This window comes from Heterodontus francisci, chromosome 18, assembly GCF_036365525.1.
Source record: "Heterodontus francisci isolate sHetFra1 chromosome 18, sHetFra1.hap1, whole genome shotgun sequence".
Classification (NCBI taxonomy): Eukaryota; Metazoa; Chordata; class Chondrichthyes; order Heterodontiformes; family Heterodontidae; genus Heterodontus; species Heterodontus francisci.
The window spans coordinates 28,066,453-28,083,468 of record NC_090388.1 but is presented as its reverse complement, the minus strand read 5'-3'; the positions used below and the strand labels follow the sequence as shown (position 1 = coordinate 28,083,468).

General features: G+C 44.6%; 1 protein-coding gene across 1 annotated transcript in view; it reads left to right on the top strand.

Moving 5' to 3' along the window:
• mettl25 (methyltransferase like 25) overlaps positions 1-17,016 on the top strand; it is a 73,973-nt gene that overhangs the window by 6,574 nt on the left and 50,383 nt on the right. Inside the window, 2 exon segments of the mRNA XM_068050451.1 lie at positions 2,376-2,528; positions 8,215-8,321. Coding sequence (XP_067906552.1) covers positions 2,376-2,528; positions 8,215-8,321 — 260 coding nt within the window.

Sequence of the window (17,016 nt, the reverse complement as noted above, 5' to 3'; positions counted from 1 at the left end):
ATCCTTCCTATAGTGAGGTGCCCAGAACTGTGCACAGTACTCCAGCTGCAGCCTAATTAGCGTTTTATACAGCTCCATCATAACCTCCCTGCTCTTATATTCTATGCTTTGGCTAATAAAGGCATGTATCCCATATGCCTTTCTAACCACCTTATCTACCAGTGCTGCTGCCTTCAGTGATCTATGGACAAGTACACCAAGGTCCCTCTGACCCTCTGTACTTCCTCGGGTCCTACCATCCATTGTATATTCCCTTGGCTTGTTAGTCCTCCCAAAGTGCATCACCTCACACTTTTCGGGATTAAATTCCATTTGCCACTGCTCCGCCCATCTTACCAGCCCATCTATATCATCCTGTAATCTAAGGCTTTCCTCCTCACTATTTACGACACCACCAATTTTTGTGTCATCTGCGAACTTACTGATCATACCTCCTATATTCACGTCTAAATCATTAATGTACACTACAAACAGCAAGGGTCCCAGCACTAATTCCTGTGGTACACCACTAGTCACAGGCTTCCATTTGCAAAAACAACCCTCGACCATCACCCTCTGCCTCCTGCCACTAAGCCAATTTTGGATCCAATTTGCCAAATTGCCCTGGATCCCATGGGTTCTTACCTTCTTAACCAATCTCCCATGCGGGGCCTTATCAAAAGCCTTACTGAAGTCCATGTAGACTACATCAACTGCTTTACCCTCATCTATACATCTAGTCACCGCCTCGAAAAATTCAATCAAGTTTGTTAGACACGATCTCTCCTTGACAAAGCCATGCTGACTATCCCTGATTAATTCCTGCCTCTCCAAGTGGAGATTCATTCTGTCCCTCAGAGTTTTTTCCAATAGCTCCCCTACCACTGATGTTAGACTCACCGGCCTGTAATTATCTGGTTTATCCCTGCTACCTACCCTTCTTGAATAATGGTACCACATTCGCTGTCCTCCAGTGCTCTGGCACCTCTCCTGTGGCCAGAGGGGATTTGAACATTTGTGTCAGAGCCCCTGCAATCTCCTCCCTTGCCTCACATAGAACATAGAACATTACAGCGCAGTACAGGCCCTTCAGCCCTCGATGTTGCGCCGACCTGTGAAACCATCTGACCTACACTATTCCATTTTCATCCATATGTCTATCCAATGACCACTTAAATGCCCTTAAAGTTGGCGAGTCTACTACTGTTGCAGGCAGGGCGTTCCACGCCCCTACTACTCTCTGTGTAAAGAAACTACCTCTGACATCTGTCCTATATCTATCACCCCTCAACTTAAAGCTATGTCCCCTCGTGTTTGCCATCACCATCCAAGGAAAAAGGCTCTCACTATCCACCCTGTCCAGCCCTCTGATTATCTTATATGTCTCTATTAAGTCACCTCTTCTCCTCCTCTCTAACGAAAACAACCTCAAGTCCCTCAGCCTTTCCTCGTAAGACCATCCCTCCATACCAGGCAACATCCTAGTAAATCTCCTCTGCACCTTTTCCAAAGCTTCCGCATCCTTCCTATAATGCGGTGACCAGAACTGCACGCAATACTCCAGGTGCGGCCGCACCAGAGTTCTGTACAGCTGCAGCATGACCTCGTGGCTCCTAAACTCGATCCCCCTACTAATAAAAGCTAACACACCATATGCCTTCTTAACAGCTCTATTAACCTGGGTGGCAACTTTCAGGGATTTATGTACCTGGACACCAAGATCTCTCTGCTCATCTACACTACCAAGAATCTTCCCATTAGCCCAGTATTCTGCAATCCTGTTACTCCTTCCGAAGTGAATCACCTCACACTTTTCCGCATTAAACTCCATTTGCCATCTCTCAGCCCAGCTCTGCAGCCTGTCTATGTCCCTCTGTAACCTACAACATCCTTCGCCACTATCCTCCGGCTCCACACATAGATTGCCACTTTGCTCCCTAATGGGCCCTACTCTTTCCCTGGTTGCCTCTTGCCCTTAATATACTTATAAAATGCCTTAGGATTTTCCTTTATCTTGCCCGCCAGTGTTTTTTCATTCACTGAAATTTGTTCATCCAAAATATTGTTAATTCCAACAAATCCTTGCTTTAATATACTACAGCATTTCACTCTGAGTGCTAAAATCACTCTGAGTGCTTCTGAAATTGTTTCTAAAGTTTACCACAAATTAAATTTTCAATAATGTGTCCTTTATAATCTTCATTGACTATGTAAAGAATAGTTTTTCAGACTTTTATATAGTAGAAATGTGTATTTGGTACTATGAAAGATACAACAGATCCAGCGTGCTCCATGAGTTAAGAATTTCTCTTTTACCTTCTCTGCTATTAAACAATAATGGTAATTAGAGCTCAGATTTTGTTATCGCTTTAAACATTATCTGTTTTCATGACCAGAAGGAACGGATGCCTCTGTGTGGGACCAGTCCCAAAAACTTAGAGATGTGGCTGCCTACAAGAGAGTGACTCAGGATTACTCCCTGCCAAACCTTGGAGTGTGTACACCACTGAAGGCCCTGCTACAGGAGGTGTGGAGAGATAAACAAAAAGGTTTGAAAATCACAGGTTCTGTATTGTGTGTTTTTTCACTGGAATGTGGACTGCTGCACACAGTACATACGTACAGCACAGAAACAGGCCATTTGGCCCACCTGGTCCATGCTGATGTTTATGCTGTGCACATGCCTTCTCCTCCCACTTTTCATCTAATCCTATCAACATTATCGTCTATTCCTTTCTCCCTCATGTGTTTATCCAACTTCCCCTTAAATGCTTCTATGCTATTCACTGCAACTACTCCTTGTGGTAGTGAGTTCCACAATCTAACCACTCACTGGGTAAAGAAGTTTCTCCTGAATTTCCTTTGGGATTTATTAATGACTGTCTTATAGTTATGGCCGCTAGTTTTGGTCTCCCCCACAGGTGGAAGCATCTTCTCTATGCCTAACCTTTCATAACCTTGATGACCTCTATCCCATCACCTCTAAGCCTTCTCTTTTTTATCTGATAAATTATTTAAGAAAGCTACCACTCTTGAGTTAAAATGATCCATTAATTCTTGTGTTATATTCCGTTACCATTTACATTTATTTCCCTGTTAATTCTGTAAATCTCACTTTCCTTCAGAATCTGATAAAATGTCTAATCTGACCATCTTGCCTTTAACCTGAAACCAAATTTAAGTTCTGGCCTAACGTGTCATTGCATTTTTTGAGATTTCGAAATTACTGATTTCTCTTGCAGAATATCTGATTTCTTCTTTATTTTATTTATTTTTGAAATCTGTTTCAACCTTTCCTTTTGTCCTCTTCAATCATTTCATGTTCTATCACCACCTTTATTGTTACAATCATCACCCTCCCAGTAACATATCAAGTAGCTTTGTGCAGGATACCATGTCTACTGTGAACCTGGACTGTGTTACTGAATTTACATAGAAAAGTACAGCCAGTACAGGCCCTTCGGCCCACGATGTTGTGCCGAACCTTTAACCTACTCTAGGATCAAACTACCTACATACCCTTCATACTACTATCATCCATGTACCTATCCAAGAGTCGCTTAAATGTCCCTAATGTATCTGCTTCTACTACCACCGCTGGCAGTGCATTCCACGCACCCACCACTCTCTGTGTAAAGAACCTACCTCTGACATCTCCCCGAAACCTTCCTCCAATCACCTTAAAATTATGCCCCCTGGTGATAGCCCTTTCCACCCTGGGAAAAAGTCTCTGGCTATCCACTCTATCTATGTCTCTCATCATCTTGTACCCCTCTATCAAGTCACCTCTCATCCTTCTTCGCTCCAATGAGAAAAGCCCTAGCTCCCTCAACCTTTCTTCGTAAGACATACCCTCCAGTCCAGGCAGCTTCCTGGTAAATCTCCTCTGCACCCTCTCTAAAGCTTCCACATCCTTCCTATAATGAGGCGACCAGAACTGAACACAATATTCCAAGTGTGGTCTAACCAGGGCTTTATAGAGCTGCAGCATAACCTCGCGGCTCTTAAACTCAATCCCCCTGTTAATGAAATGATACAATTTCAGTTGTATCTTATGTGATATTGCATGTGATTTCAAGGAAGGAATTTTTATTTGTTGACACACTGGGAACTAAAGGGTCTGTTAGGGCGTGGGATACCCAGAAATCCAGGTTTCCTTGCATGCTGTGGTGTTTTAACTCCAGAGTGTGTGACTTATGGCCCTGACAGGTTCCCCACCTGGAAGTCTGCCTTATTGAAAGGCTTGGCTTACAGTTGTGAGCACTCCAGAGGAGGCCACAGGACCAGGTAGGCCTGATCCCCAACCCTGGGGGTGAGAGTGGGCCCAATGCCGTGCCAAGGGAGGTGGTGCCAGGCTTGTTGTGGGGGGGAGGGGGGGTCTGATCCATGATCCCAGTGTTGGGGGGGCGGGGGTACAATCCCAGGGTGAGGTCTGATCCCTGGCCCCATTCCCGACCTTTGGGGAACCACTTTGTGTTGGGAGGAATTGTATGGGTGAGGGGGGTGGTTGATGTAGGGTGAGCCTAGAGCTGGGAGGAAGCAAACTGCTTCTCCTGTCCTACAAGGAGTTCTGCGAAGGTACTTGCCTTCTCCCTGAGGCCTTCCCCACCTCAGTGCAGATATCTGGTTTCCCGAGGCCCGGGAAACCCGGCCAACTCCCGTTAAACCTGCAAAGCGAGCTAAATCTGAAACTTCCAGTCTCATTAACATATTTAAAATGCAAACCTGCCTCTGGGCGCAAATTGGTTGCTCGCTTTTTGTCTCGCTTCACTTAAACCCGGATGTTGGCAGTTTGGAGCTGGATTCCCGACATGCATGGAATTTTAGCCAATTTACCCCACACACCTGCGCCCAGTACCATCCGCTCACCCATGTTAAAATTCGCAGCACATTAGACTTAAGTGGTCCATGCTGATGTTTATGCTGCATGCAACCTGTAATCCTAATCTCAAGCACCCATTCTGTTCCCATTTTCCTTTATTCCCATTTGCATCAACCACCTATCTCACCTCATCTTAAATGTTGAAATGGTCACCGCTTCAGTTACCCGGGTATACATTCTTTAGCATTACAGCCCTCTGCAAAAATGTTTCTCCTACTTCCTGTCCTAAATCTTTATATTTAGCCTTGTATTTATATCCCCTTGTTCTAGACCCCTCAATCACTGGAGCAATCTGTGTCTAACTACTCTGTCTCAGCCCTTCATAATGTCATATATTTCAAATCATCATGTAATTTACTCTGTTCTAGCAAAAGGCCTTTCTAATTTTTCAAGCTTTCTTCATATTCGTATTTCCTCATACCAAGCAGCATCTTAGTGAATCTGCTCCATACCCTCTCTAATGCTTCAACATTCTTCCTACAGTATGGAGCCCAAAACTGTATACTGTACTCTAACTTAGTCTTGCTAAGGTTTTATATAGATTCCCCATTACATTGCAATAACTTTATTCTACACCTCTTACCTATAAAGCCCAGTATTCTATTAGCTTTCTATGGTTTTGATCCATTTGAGGTGACGCTTTTAATATCTTGTAAATTCAAAATCCTCCCAAATTCCTGTATTCTTCTGCGTAAGCCAGCTCTTGTCCATTCAAAGTGTAATTATTACTTCTTTGAACCAAAAGGTACCCATCTTACATAAATTGTGTTGAATTCCTTCTAACACTGTTTCGGTCAGATCACCAACTTATCAATTTCTTCTTGCAGCTTCCTTTGATCTTCAAAATTACAAGCTACATCTCTTATTTTAGTATTGTCTGCAGATTTGGACACCGTTCCCTCCAGCCCTTTATCTAAATTATTGATAGTAAACAGTGAATAGAAGGAGTCCCAAAACAGAACACTGGGATACTGCTACCCACTTCCGAACATTCCGAGAAACTGCCCTACTCTCTGTTGCCTTCTTTTCAACCCGTCTTAAATCTATTTTTCTATAATTTGCTTAATTTCATATGCTTTAATCTTTTCTAGTAGTCTCTTTTATGGTACCTTCTCAAACGCCTGTGTATACAAAAGTATATGCATACCACATCCACAACTTTACCTTCATTTGTAGTATAGGAGAAGCTTTCGTACTGATGTTCTCCATCCTCCCGATGATACCACAAGCTGCTTCTCACCTCTCTTCTAAAACAACTGACCACCGTCTTGAAAATATTCCATGTTGGTATCAAGTATTAAATCCATTGAGAGGCAAATCAATCAAAAATTCTACTTTATATTGCTACAATTATGGGACCTAAAATGTGGCTTTATATAATTAGCAATAAAGCACATTTCAAAATCTTTGTTCCAGGTGGAAGGAAGGATAGCCTTCCTTGTGTGACAGGCTATAGATGTGGCCATGCTACAGTCTAGTTTCATCTAAAAATTACACTTGTCTCCTATGGGAATGGAGAGAAAAGCAGTTCTGATTAAGATGTTGTCATGTATAGTAACTGAGAACTGATGCATAAAAAATATCAAAACACCTATATAGTAAAATATGCATACTGCAAACATAAGATTGCAAAACAATAACAGCTTAATTATTAAAGAAAAACTTTCAATTTTGTAAATGTGCTTTTTTTCCTTATTTCCCCAACCTCCCACCTTTGTGGGTTAGTGCCTCAGGTCCACAACATCATCATATTAGGTGAGGAGTCGCAGATTTAAACCTAGGTATCATAGTTGAGATTCTGACACTGTGGAGGGGATTCTTAACTTACATCCAAAATGGAGTGGGGTGGGAGGTGCAGAATTGGTGGATTTGCCACTGCAGGATGTGCCAGCCTGCTCATGAATCAAGTTTGTCTTTGGGCTTCAGATAAATGCTGTTAGGTAGGTGTGGGTGCCAAATAGATGCACCACTGTAGCTTCCCAGCTGGGGGGAGGGTGGGAAATCAACCTGCTCCCATGCGGAGCCTGCTGGAGGTTGGGCTTTGGTGAGTGGTGAGGTGGGCTCATACATATCAATAGCAGGTTGGAGATTCTTTTTTTGGTCCCACAAATATAAAAATTGAAAATGATTTGGTCCGTGAAGAACTGCTGGTTAGGTCACTCAAGAATGTTACAATCAGGCAGAGCACAAGCCCACACCCATTTGCACCTGGATTTCACATTCACATTTTATGACACCCCTGTTTGCATATTGATGAATCCTAGCTGCAGTTCCAGTGGAGCATTCTGGTGATTGAAAGTCGCCAAGACAATATGGTGACCAGTGTATTTCCAGTCTAGATCAGACACACAAATCGCAATGTGAAATTTGAAGGCCTAGGGCTGAATTTTATACGCTCCCCGATGTTGGCGTTCGTGGCGGGGGGGCCTGGAAAGTCCTTCCGGGAGAGGCTCACCATGGCCTCGACGCCATGAAGGCTCTGCCGCATTTTACTGGCGGCAGCAAGGCCTCGGGGCGGCCCCCACACCCCGCCGCTTGGCAAAAACACCAACCTTGACCTGACGGCCATCCCACGCCAATATTCCGGCCAGTGGCCAGAACTCATGTGCCTTTGGATCTCCTTTCGCAGATCCGAGGCATGACACTGGTGGGGAGTGGGGAGGAGTGAAATTTTCAGGGCGGGAGATGGGAAGTGGGGAAAACTTCCAATGGCTGAGGAGATCGTGGGAAGGGATTGAAGGGCAAAGGTAATGAAGTTCGGGGGGGCAAGTTCGGATTGGGAAGAAAAGTTTTTTTAGTGAGATAGGCCCAAAAATAAAGTGTGTGGTCATTGTTGGTGGGCGGGGGGGGGGGGAGTGTGGGAGAGGGGCTTCCAGCTTTTATTTAATTTTTTTATCTCACTGTGAAATGAATTTGTCTTTAAAAATTTAAATTCAACTGAAGGGTTTGAAGCCCTTTAAAAATGGGGCTGCCGCCTGTGCAGTGGTGCCAGACGCTGTTGCTGGGAGCAGAGCACCCGGCCCCTCTATGTCACCGGGGGTGGGCGTTCCACCCCCTTCATGTTAATGAGCTGCTGCACGACATATGGCGGCGGCTCCGCAGCGCCCATTTCATGCGTGCATCGCGCACTTTCCCCTAATGTCCATTTTACAGGTGGCTCTGAGTTGAATTTCTCCTATGTTGCTATGAGATTGACTTTGATCTAGATGTTATTTCGTTATATAATGTTGTTACAGCTTGTGTTTCTGGGAGGTGATGAGTATAGATAGTCACATCTTGTGTAAACATCTGGCAGTTTTTCAGCATATTGGTGAAGGAGAAGAATCTCAAAATATTTTTGTCTTTCCTCTTAGATATGTTCCTGAAAACCAGCACGTTTATGAATTCAAAAAAGTCCCATGAGGTTGAGGTGATGTCTGAAGTCATCGCATGTTTTGCCAAATATTGCAATATCCAACAGGTGAGAGAGAACTTCCAACCATGAATTAGTTGAAGCATTCTCATAGTGTAGTCATAGTACAATTTCCAAGTCTGTTTAAAGAACCAATTTTCTGAAAGCAGTACAGTATCTCTTCAGTTACTAGTTTACATTCTTGTAGTCCAACACCTGTTGAATATGCCAAGAAAATGCAGGCCCTAATTCCTGGATACATTTCCTTTCATGGAGGCTCTTTCCATACATAGAGCATGAGATGGTGTAGCAGTAGTGCTGGTGGAAACAAGTATTTTCAGCTTCTGTAGAAATTAATATGCTATACCTTTCGGTGATGTTAGCAGTTAGCATCCAGCAAGCATGAAAATTTAGAACATGGTGCAAAGATGGCTGTATCATGGAATGGTAGATCAGTTCTGCAAACTCCCCAAAATTCATACTCAGTGGGGATGATTTTATCTCCTGTGTGGGAATGCAGTCAAGATACGAGGCAGTCTTTGCTGATTTTAATAGCTGTCCCTCATTAGCACGCTGCTTCCCAATCAAAAGTGGTGGGAAGGGGGCTGCTTTCATGTTAAAATCATGAAACGCGAAGGCTGCTGCTGATAGTGGTTGAAGGCTTTACTGAAGGTTTGATCATGTGACAGTTTGACCACATGATATGTGACCATGTGAAATTTGATTATGTGCTATTTGATCACATGACTTCTACAACATTGCAGCAGCTTATTCGGGAGCAGAGAGTGTGAGCGAGTGAGCAGCTGGGAAGGTCAGTTTCAGCTTAAACTTAATTTCCTTTTGTTTTCGGCGGAGACAGGGGGCTGCTGGGTAAGTAAAACCCTATATATTTGGGCCGTTTAAAATAACTTGCCTTTCATTGCAGCAGCTTATTCGGGAGCAGAGAGTGCGAGCGAGTGAGCAGCTGGGAAGGTCAGTTTCAGCTTAAACTTAATTTCCTTTTGTTTTCGGCGGACCAAGGGGCTGCTGGGTAAGTAAAACCCTATATATTTGGGCCGTTTCTGAACCCGAGACACTACACGGGTAGTGTCTCCCACCCGCCCTCCTCCTCTACCCAAAAAAAAAGGACTTGGTGGTGTGCAGATAAGGTAAGGCTTTTTCTACTTTGTTTTTTATCGTGTGATTGGTAAAAACTTTTCGTTCCTTTTTCATTTATCTAAGTTTCAGACGAAGTTAAGCTTAAGATTAAAAATGGCAGGAGATCTCAGACCCGTGTTATGCTCCTCTTGCTCAATGTGGGAGCTCAGGGACACGGCTGATGTCCCTGACTCCTTCACGTGCAGGAAGTGTGTCCAGCTGCAGCTCTTGTTAGACCACATGACGGCTCTGGAGCTGCGGATGGACTCACTTTGGAGCATCCGCGATGCTGAGGAGGTAGTGGATAGCACGTTTAGCGAATTGGTCACACCGCAGATTAGGATTGCTGAGGGAGAAAGGGAATGGGTGACCAAAAGGCAGAGAAAGAGCAGGAAGGCAGCGCAGGTGTCCCCTGCGGTCATCTCCCTCCACAACAGATAGACCGTTTTGGATACTGTTGAGGGAGATGGCTTACCAGGGGAAGGCAGCAGTAGCCAGGTTCATGGCACCGTGGCTGGCTCTGCTGTTCAGAAGGGCGGGAAAAAGAGTGGAAGGGCTATAGTCATAGGGAATTCGATTGTAAGGGGAGTAGATAGGCGGTTCTGTGGTCGAAAACGAGACTCCCAAATGGTATGTTGCCTCCCAGGTGCACGGGTCAGGGATGTTGCAGATCGACTGCAGAACATTCTGAAGGGGGAGGGTGAACAGCCAGTTGTCGTTGTGCACATAGGCACCAATGATATAGGTAAAAAATGGGATGAGGTCCTACAAGCAGAATTTAGGGAGTTAGGAGCCAAGTTAAAAAGTAGGACCTCAGAGGTAGTAATCTCAGGATTGCTACCAGTGCCACGTGATAGTCAGAGTAGAAATGAAAGAATAGTCAGGATGAATGCGTGGCTTGAGAGATGGTGCAGGAGGGAGGGGTTCAGATTTTTGGGACATTGGGACCGGTTCTGGGGGAGGTGGGACTAATGCAAATTGGATGGTCTATACCTGGGCCGGACTGGAACCAATGTCCTTGGGGGTGCTTTTGCTAACGCTGTTGGGGAGGGTTTAAACTAATGTGGCAGGGGGATGGGAACCAAATGAGGTCAGTGGAGAGTAAGGAGGTAGTAACTAAAGCCTGTAAGGAACTAGATAATGAAGTCAGCGTGACTAAGGGAAAGAGTAGGCAGGGAGCAGATGATGAAAGCAAAGGGACTGGTGGTCTGAGGTGCATTTGTTTTAATGCAAGAAGTGTAGTAGGTAAGGCAGATGAGCTTAGGGCTTGGATTAGTACCTGGGAGAATGATGTTATTGCTATTACTGAGACTTGGTTGAAGGATGGGCATGATTGGCAACTAAATATCCCAGGATACCGATGCTTCAGGCGGGATAGAGAGGGAGGTAAAAGGGGTGGAGGAGTTGCATTACTGGTCAAAGAGGATATCACAGCTGTGCTGAAGGAAGGCACTATGGAGGACTCGAGCTGTGAGGCAATATGGGCAGAACTCAGAAATAGGAAGGGTGCGGTAACAATGTTGGGGCTGTACTACAGGCCTCCCAACAGCGAGCGTGAGATAGAGGTACAAATATGTAAACAGATTATGGAAGGATGTAGGAGCAACAGGGTGGTGGTGATAGGAGATTTTAATTTTCCCAACATTGACTGGGATTCACTTAGTGTTAGAGGTCTAGATGGAGCAGAATTTGTAAGGAGCATCCAGGAGGGTTTTCTAGAGCAGTATGTAAATAGTCCAACTCGGGAAGGGGCCATACTGGACCTGGTGTTGGGGAATGAGCCCGGCCAGGTGGTTGAAGTTTCAGTAGGGGACTACTTTGGGAATAGTGATCACAATTCCGTAAGTTTTAGAATACTCATGGACAAAGACGAGAGTGTCCTAAAGGAAGAGTGCTAAATTGGGGGAAGGCCAACTATACCAAAATTCGGCAGGAGCTGGGGAATGTAGATTGGGAGCAGCTGTTTGAAGGTAAATCCACATTTGATATGTGGGAGGCTTTTAAAGAGAGGTTGATTAGCGTGCAGGAGAGACATGTTCCTGTGAAAATGAGGGATAGAAATGGCAAGATTAGGGAACCATGGATGACAGGTGAAATTGTGAGACTAGCTAAGAGGAAAAAAGAAGCATACATAAGGTCTAGGCGTCTGAAGAAAGACGAAGCTTTGAAAGAATATCGGGAATGTAGGCGCAATCTGAAACGAGGAATTAAGAGCGCTAAAAGGGGTCATGAAATATCTTTAGCAAACAGGGTTAAGGAAAATCCCAAAGCCTTTTATTCATATATAAGGAGCAAGAGGGTAACTAGAGAAAGGATTGGCCCACTCAAGGACAAAGGAGGAAGGTTATGCGTGGAGTCAGAGAAAATGGGTGAGATTCTAAACGAGTACTTTGCATCGGTATTCACCGAGGAGAGGGACATGACGGATGTCGAGGTTAGGGACAGATGTTTAATTACTCTCGGTCAAGTCGGCATAAGGAGGGAGGAAGTGTTGGGTATTCTAAAAGGCATTAAGGTGGACAAGTCCCCAGGTCCGGATGGGATCTATCCCAGGTTACTGTGGGAAGCGAGAGAGGAAATAGCTGGGGCCTTAACAGATGTCTTTGCAACATCCTTAAACACGGGTGAGGTCCCGGAGGACTGGAGAATTGCTAATGTTGTCCCCTTGTTTAAGAAGGGTAGCAGGGATTATCCAGGTAATTATAGACCGGTGAGCCTGACTTCAGTGGTAGGGAAGCTTCTACTGAGGGATAGGATCTATTCCCATTTGGAAGAAAATGGGCTTATCAGTGATAGGCAACATGGTTTTGTGCAGGAAAGGTCATGTCTTACCAACTTAATAGAATTCTTTGAGGAAGTGACAAAGTTGATTGATGAGGGAAGGGCTGTAGATGTCATATACATGGACTTCAGTAAGGCGTTTGATAAGGTTCCCCATGGTCGGCTGATGGAGAAAGTGAAGGCACATGGGGTCCAAGGTGTACTAGCTAGATGGATAAAGAACTGGCTGGGCAACAGGAGACAGAGAGTAGCAGTGGAAGGGAGTTTCTCAAAATGGAGACGTGTAACCAGTGGTGTTCTACAGGGATCCGTGCTGGGACCACTGTTGTTTGCGATATACATAAATGATTTGGAGGAAAGTATAGGTGGTCTGATTAGCAAGTTTGCAGACGACACTAAGATTGGTGGAGTAGCAGATAGTGAAGGGGACTGTCAGAGAATACAGCAGAATATAGATAGACTGAAGAGTTGGGCAGAGAAATGGCAGATGGAGTTCAATCAGGGCAAATGTGAGGTGATGCATTTTGGAAGATCCAATTCAAGAGTGAACTATACAGTAAATGGAAAAGTCCTGGGGAAAATTGATGTACAGAGAGATTTGGGTGTTCAGGTCCATTGTTCCCTGAAGGTGGCAACGCAGGTCAATAGAGTGGTCAAGAAGGCATACGGCATGCTTTCCTTCATCGGACGGGGTATTGAGTACAAGAGTTGGCAGGTCATGTTACAGTTGTATAGGACTTTGGTTCGGCCACATTTAGAATACTGCGTGCAGTTCTGGTCGCCACATTTCCAAAAGGATGTGGATGCTTTGGAGAGGGTGCAGAGGAGGTTCACCAGGATGTTGCTTGGTATGGAGGGCGCTAGCTATGAAGAGAGGTTGAGTAGATTAGGATTATTTTCATTAGAAAGACGGAGGTTGAGGGGGGACCTGATTGAGGTGTACAAAATCATGAGAGGTATAGACAGGTTGGATAGCAAGAAGCTTTTTCCCAGAGTGGGGGATTCAATTACTAGGGGACACGAGTTCAAAGTGAAAGGGGAAAAGTTTAGGGGGGATATGCGTGGAAAGTTCTTTACGCAGAGGGTGGTGGGTGCCTGGAACGCGTTGCCAGCGGAGGTGGTAGACGCGGGCACGATAGCGTCTTTTAAGATGTATCTAGACAGATACATGAATGGGCAGGAAGTAAAGAGATACAGACCCTTAGAAAATAGGCGACAGGTTTAGATAGAGGATCTGGATCGGCGTAGGCTTGGAGGGCCGAAGGGCCTGTTCCTGTGCTGTAATTTTCTTTGTTCTTTTTTTATTATTGTATTTACTTGATAAGGGTTGGGTCTCCTGCAGTTTAGTATTTTTCTTTGTGTGCTAGCAACTGTTGTACAACAGGTTTCAAGAACCAGCCAGCCACCTGTAAGCAGGTGAAGAGGGGAAACTGAGGGTGGGGGAAACTGTGGAACTCGCCATTTCAGAGAGACCTTATTTAAGAGACCCGAATGACACCAGGGCATGTCAGAATAATACATCAAGAGGTGACCTTGTTGCTGTCTGATTTACCATTCTAAGCAGTGCCCATAAAATCCAGAATATATAGTCCAAGTACTGATATTTGCTGGCCTGACCTGATAGGAGAGTTTAGTTTAGAGATACAGCACTGAAACAGGCCCTTCGGCCCACCGAGTCTGTGCCGACCATCAACCACCCATTTATACTAATCCTACACTAATCCCATATTCCTACCACATCCCCACCTGTCCCTATATTTCCCTGCCACCTACCTATACTAGGGGAAATTTATAATGGCCAATTAACCTATCAACCTGCAAGTCTTTGGCATGTGGGAGGAAACCGGAGCACCCGGAGGAAACCCACGCAGACACAGGGAGAACTTGCAAACTTCACACAGGCAGTACCCAGAATTGAACCCGGGTCACTGGAGCTGTGAGGCTGCGGTGCTAACCACTGTGCCACTGTGCCGCCCGTTTAGAGAGCAGAACCTGATGTTTAAATCTCAGTGAATGAATCCACACATGGCAGCCTGCTTTTGTTCTGCCTCCAATTACAGTAATATAACAATAACATTGCTTTAGTGTGAATCAGCTGTACAAGTCCCATAAACACAGCAAGGATTTGAAGCTATGAGTCACACCAAAACTCCCAATTGCTGAGATGGGATTATTGATACCCACCATTCCTGACTCTCCAGGCCCCTCCCAACCATACTGGCTCTCTGTGGGTGACGTTACAGAGTAGGGGAGCACTGTGGAGGGAAATTTAAAGAACTGTGCTATTGATCTATAGTTGGTGTTTGTTCCAATCCAAAATAACATCAGAAAGTATAGAAATATCCCAAAGCATGTAACAGTTGGAGCCAAGCGGGCATATGCTGATGGTTGCAGCAAGAAGGTATGCGCTTGTATGGAACAGAGACTGGAGTTGATTAAGCAGAATGATGTGAGACCCCTTTATTGCACCAGAAAATCCCACAGTGTGTGTATTTGAAACAGTTTTGTTTTGGTTTGCTGAGTTCAGAGGTTACTTGTAAGAAGTGTGACTTAGGAGGTAATGGCCATTATCCGGAGACTTGGGACATTTTAGGGAATGTATGGTATATGACTGACTTAAAACAACCTGAACCTTAACGTGCTAGCTACACTTATTGGCCGGGATTGTATCCAGGCGATGGGTGGGGGTCTCAGCCACTGGCAAAAGCGCCAGTGAGAGCCGCGCATTTCCTCCTCCGGGGAAGGCCCGCTGCATTACATACCAATTAGCCTCTTAAGTGAACAGCAGTGGGCCTTCCCTGGGGTTAAGGACCCTGGTAATGGAAGTCTTGCCTGCTGAAAGCTGCGGGGATATCAGAGGCTGGCAGCTCTTTTACTGAACAGCGCCACTGCAGAGATGGTGGCTGCTGCTGGTACTGGACTCACTGGTAGCTGTGGGACCTCGGCCATAGATGAGTCAGGCGGGAGGGGTTTCATGGGGTGGGGGTTGCAGCGGAGGGAGTTGTCGGGGGGTTGGCAGCAAGCTCAGTGGGTTGGCTGTCAGCGAGCCTCCCTCTTCCTGATGTCGGATCCCTCGATCAGGCACTAGGTGCCTTTTAATGAGGGATCCTCCCCAACCATCCACCCCCCCACACCACCCTCCCCGGAGCTGGCAAAGACCCGCACAGTTTTGTTTGGCGGGCTCCCTCTGCGGCGACAGGCCCACTCGATGCTGGACTAATACCAGTGGAGATGTGATGAGGCCCTTAATTGGACATTAATTGCACACTTAAGGGCCTCAACTTAATTGGGGTGGAGGCGGGAAGGTGGCGGACGCACCCCCCCCCTCCCCCCCCACCACCACTATCCCACCTAATTAAATGCTCTCCCCACCTCCAAACCTGCCGTGGGAAGAACACAAAATCCCCTCATTTTGTGTAATACCTCATGCATGTCTGAAATTCTAAGGTGTGCAATTATATAAGTGATCTTTAAAAATGCCTGTTCATTTCGGATGACCAGCGTAACAGTATATTTATGAATCTCACTGGGGCATTTTACATAAGAATAGGTTTTCTGCTCGTTCCCTTTGAATAATGCATAGGAAAAGAAAGCCCTTTTTTTTGATTGAAGTGAATTTAATTTAATTTACAAAATTCATTTTTATGTCTACTCAATCTGTGGATGAAAGTTGACTAATAGATTGACTAAAGTTTCAGTTAATACTTGTTTTAAATAAATATTAGCTGATCCCAAGTTGCTAATTTTGAAAGATGAAGTGCAAAATGAAGAAATTGAGTGTTGCAGTAGATTAGCACGTAACTCGTGTCTCAGTGGGATTGAACTGTCCCCTGTGTCAGCTATGAAGATTCTTACATAAAATGTATCGACAGTATAGACAGAACTTGGTACAAACTGTGGCTCTTAATTAAAGAATACTCAAAGGTATCTAGTGGAAATGTCAGTGGTGCCATAAGAGTGTCTCTTCAGACTTTAATTAAGGCACATGGGGCAGCGTCACCCTTAATCAGACAATGTTGAATTTCATTCTAACAATAGGTGGGAAGAGTAAAAAGAAGTTCTGTTCCGTAGCACTGATATCACTCAAATTAAGCAGCATACAATTCACCAAAAAATTACTATTAACAAAAAAATCTGTAAAACTAAATTAACTTTGAAACCTATATTAAAGGTCACCAAATTAAATCTGATGTATACTAGTAAATGACCAAATATATTCCTGTACATTTTTTAAAAATCATGAAGAATTGAGACAGTATATCTTGGCTCCAGATGTTTCCAATATGAATATTTTTCAAATCTCAAAATCTCCAGATGTGGCCTCATCAGTGATATCTTAACCATTTGCTAATATGCAACGTGTACTATCCATTTAAGAAAATGTTGTCTCTAATATCATTTGACAGTATTAGTTATAAATTTGGCTGCAGCACTGTTGATGTTATCATATTGTATCTCCAAAGGAACAGTATAAGCACTGAGAAACATATGGAGATTAAGGCTCAGCTCAAATATGTGAATGTGTAGATGCTTTCCCTAAAGCCAAAATAAAATGTTGATGAAATTTTTTGACGCAGCGGGTAGTCAATTTCTGCTCCGTTTTTGAAGAGATATAACAAGTAGATAGATTACAAGATGTACCTCCCACGGGTGGGAAATTAGAGTGAGTCGCCACAGTCCAGTCTTGTAATCAGCTCAAGACTGACATTGATCAAGGGTGAATGATTCCTGTCTACCAGAAAATTATGCGTAACATGGGGAGGTCAACGGGAGTAGGAGGAAACAAATAATGAATGTGTAGCCAGGATGCCATTTCTAAAAGGCCAGTGGTGAATGTATTATCATG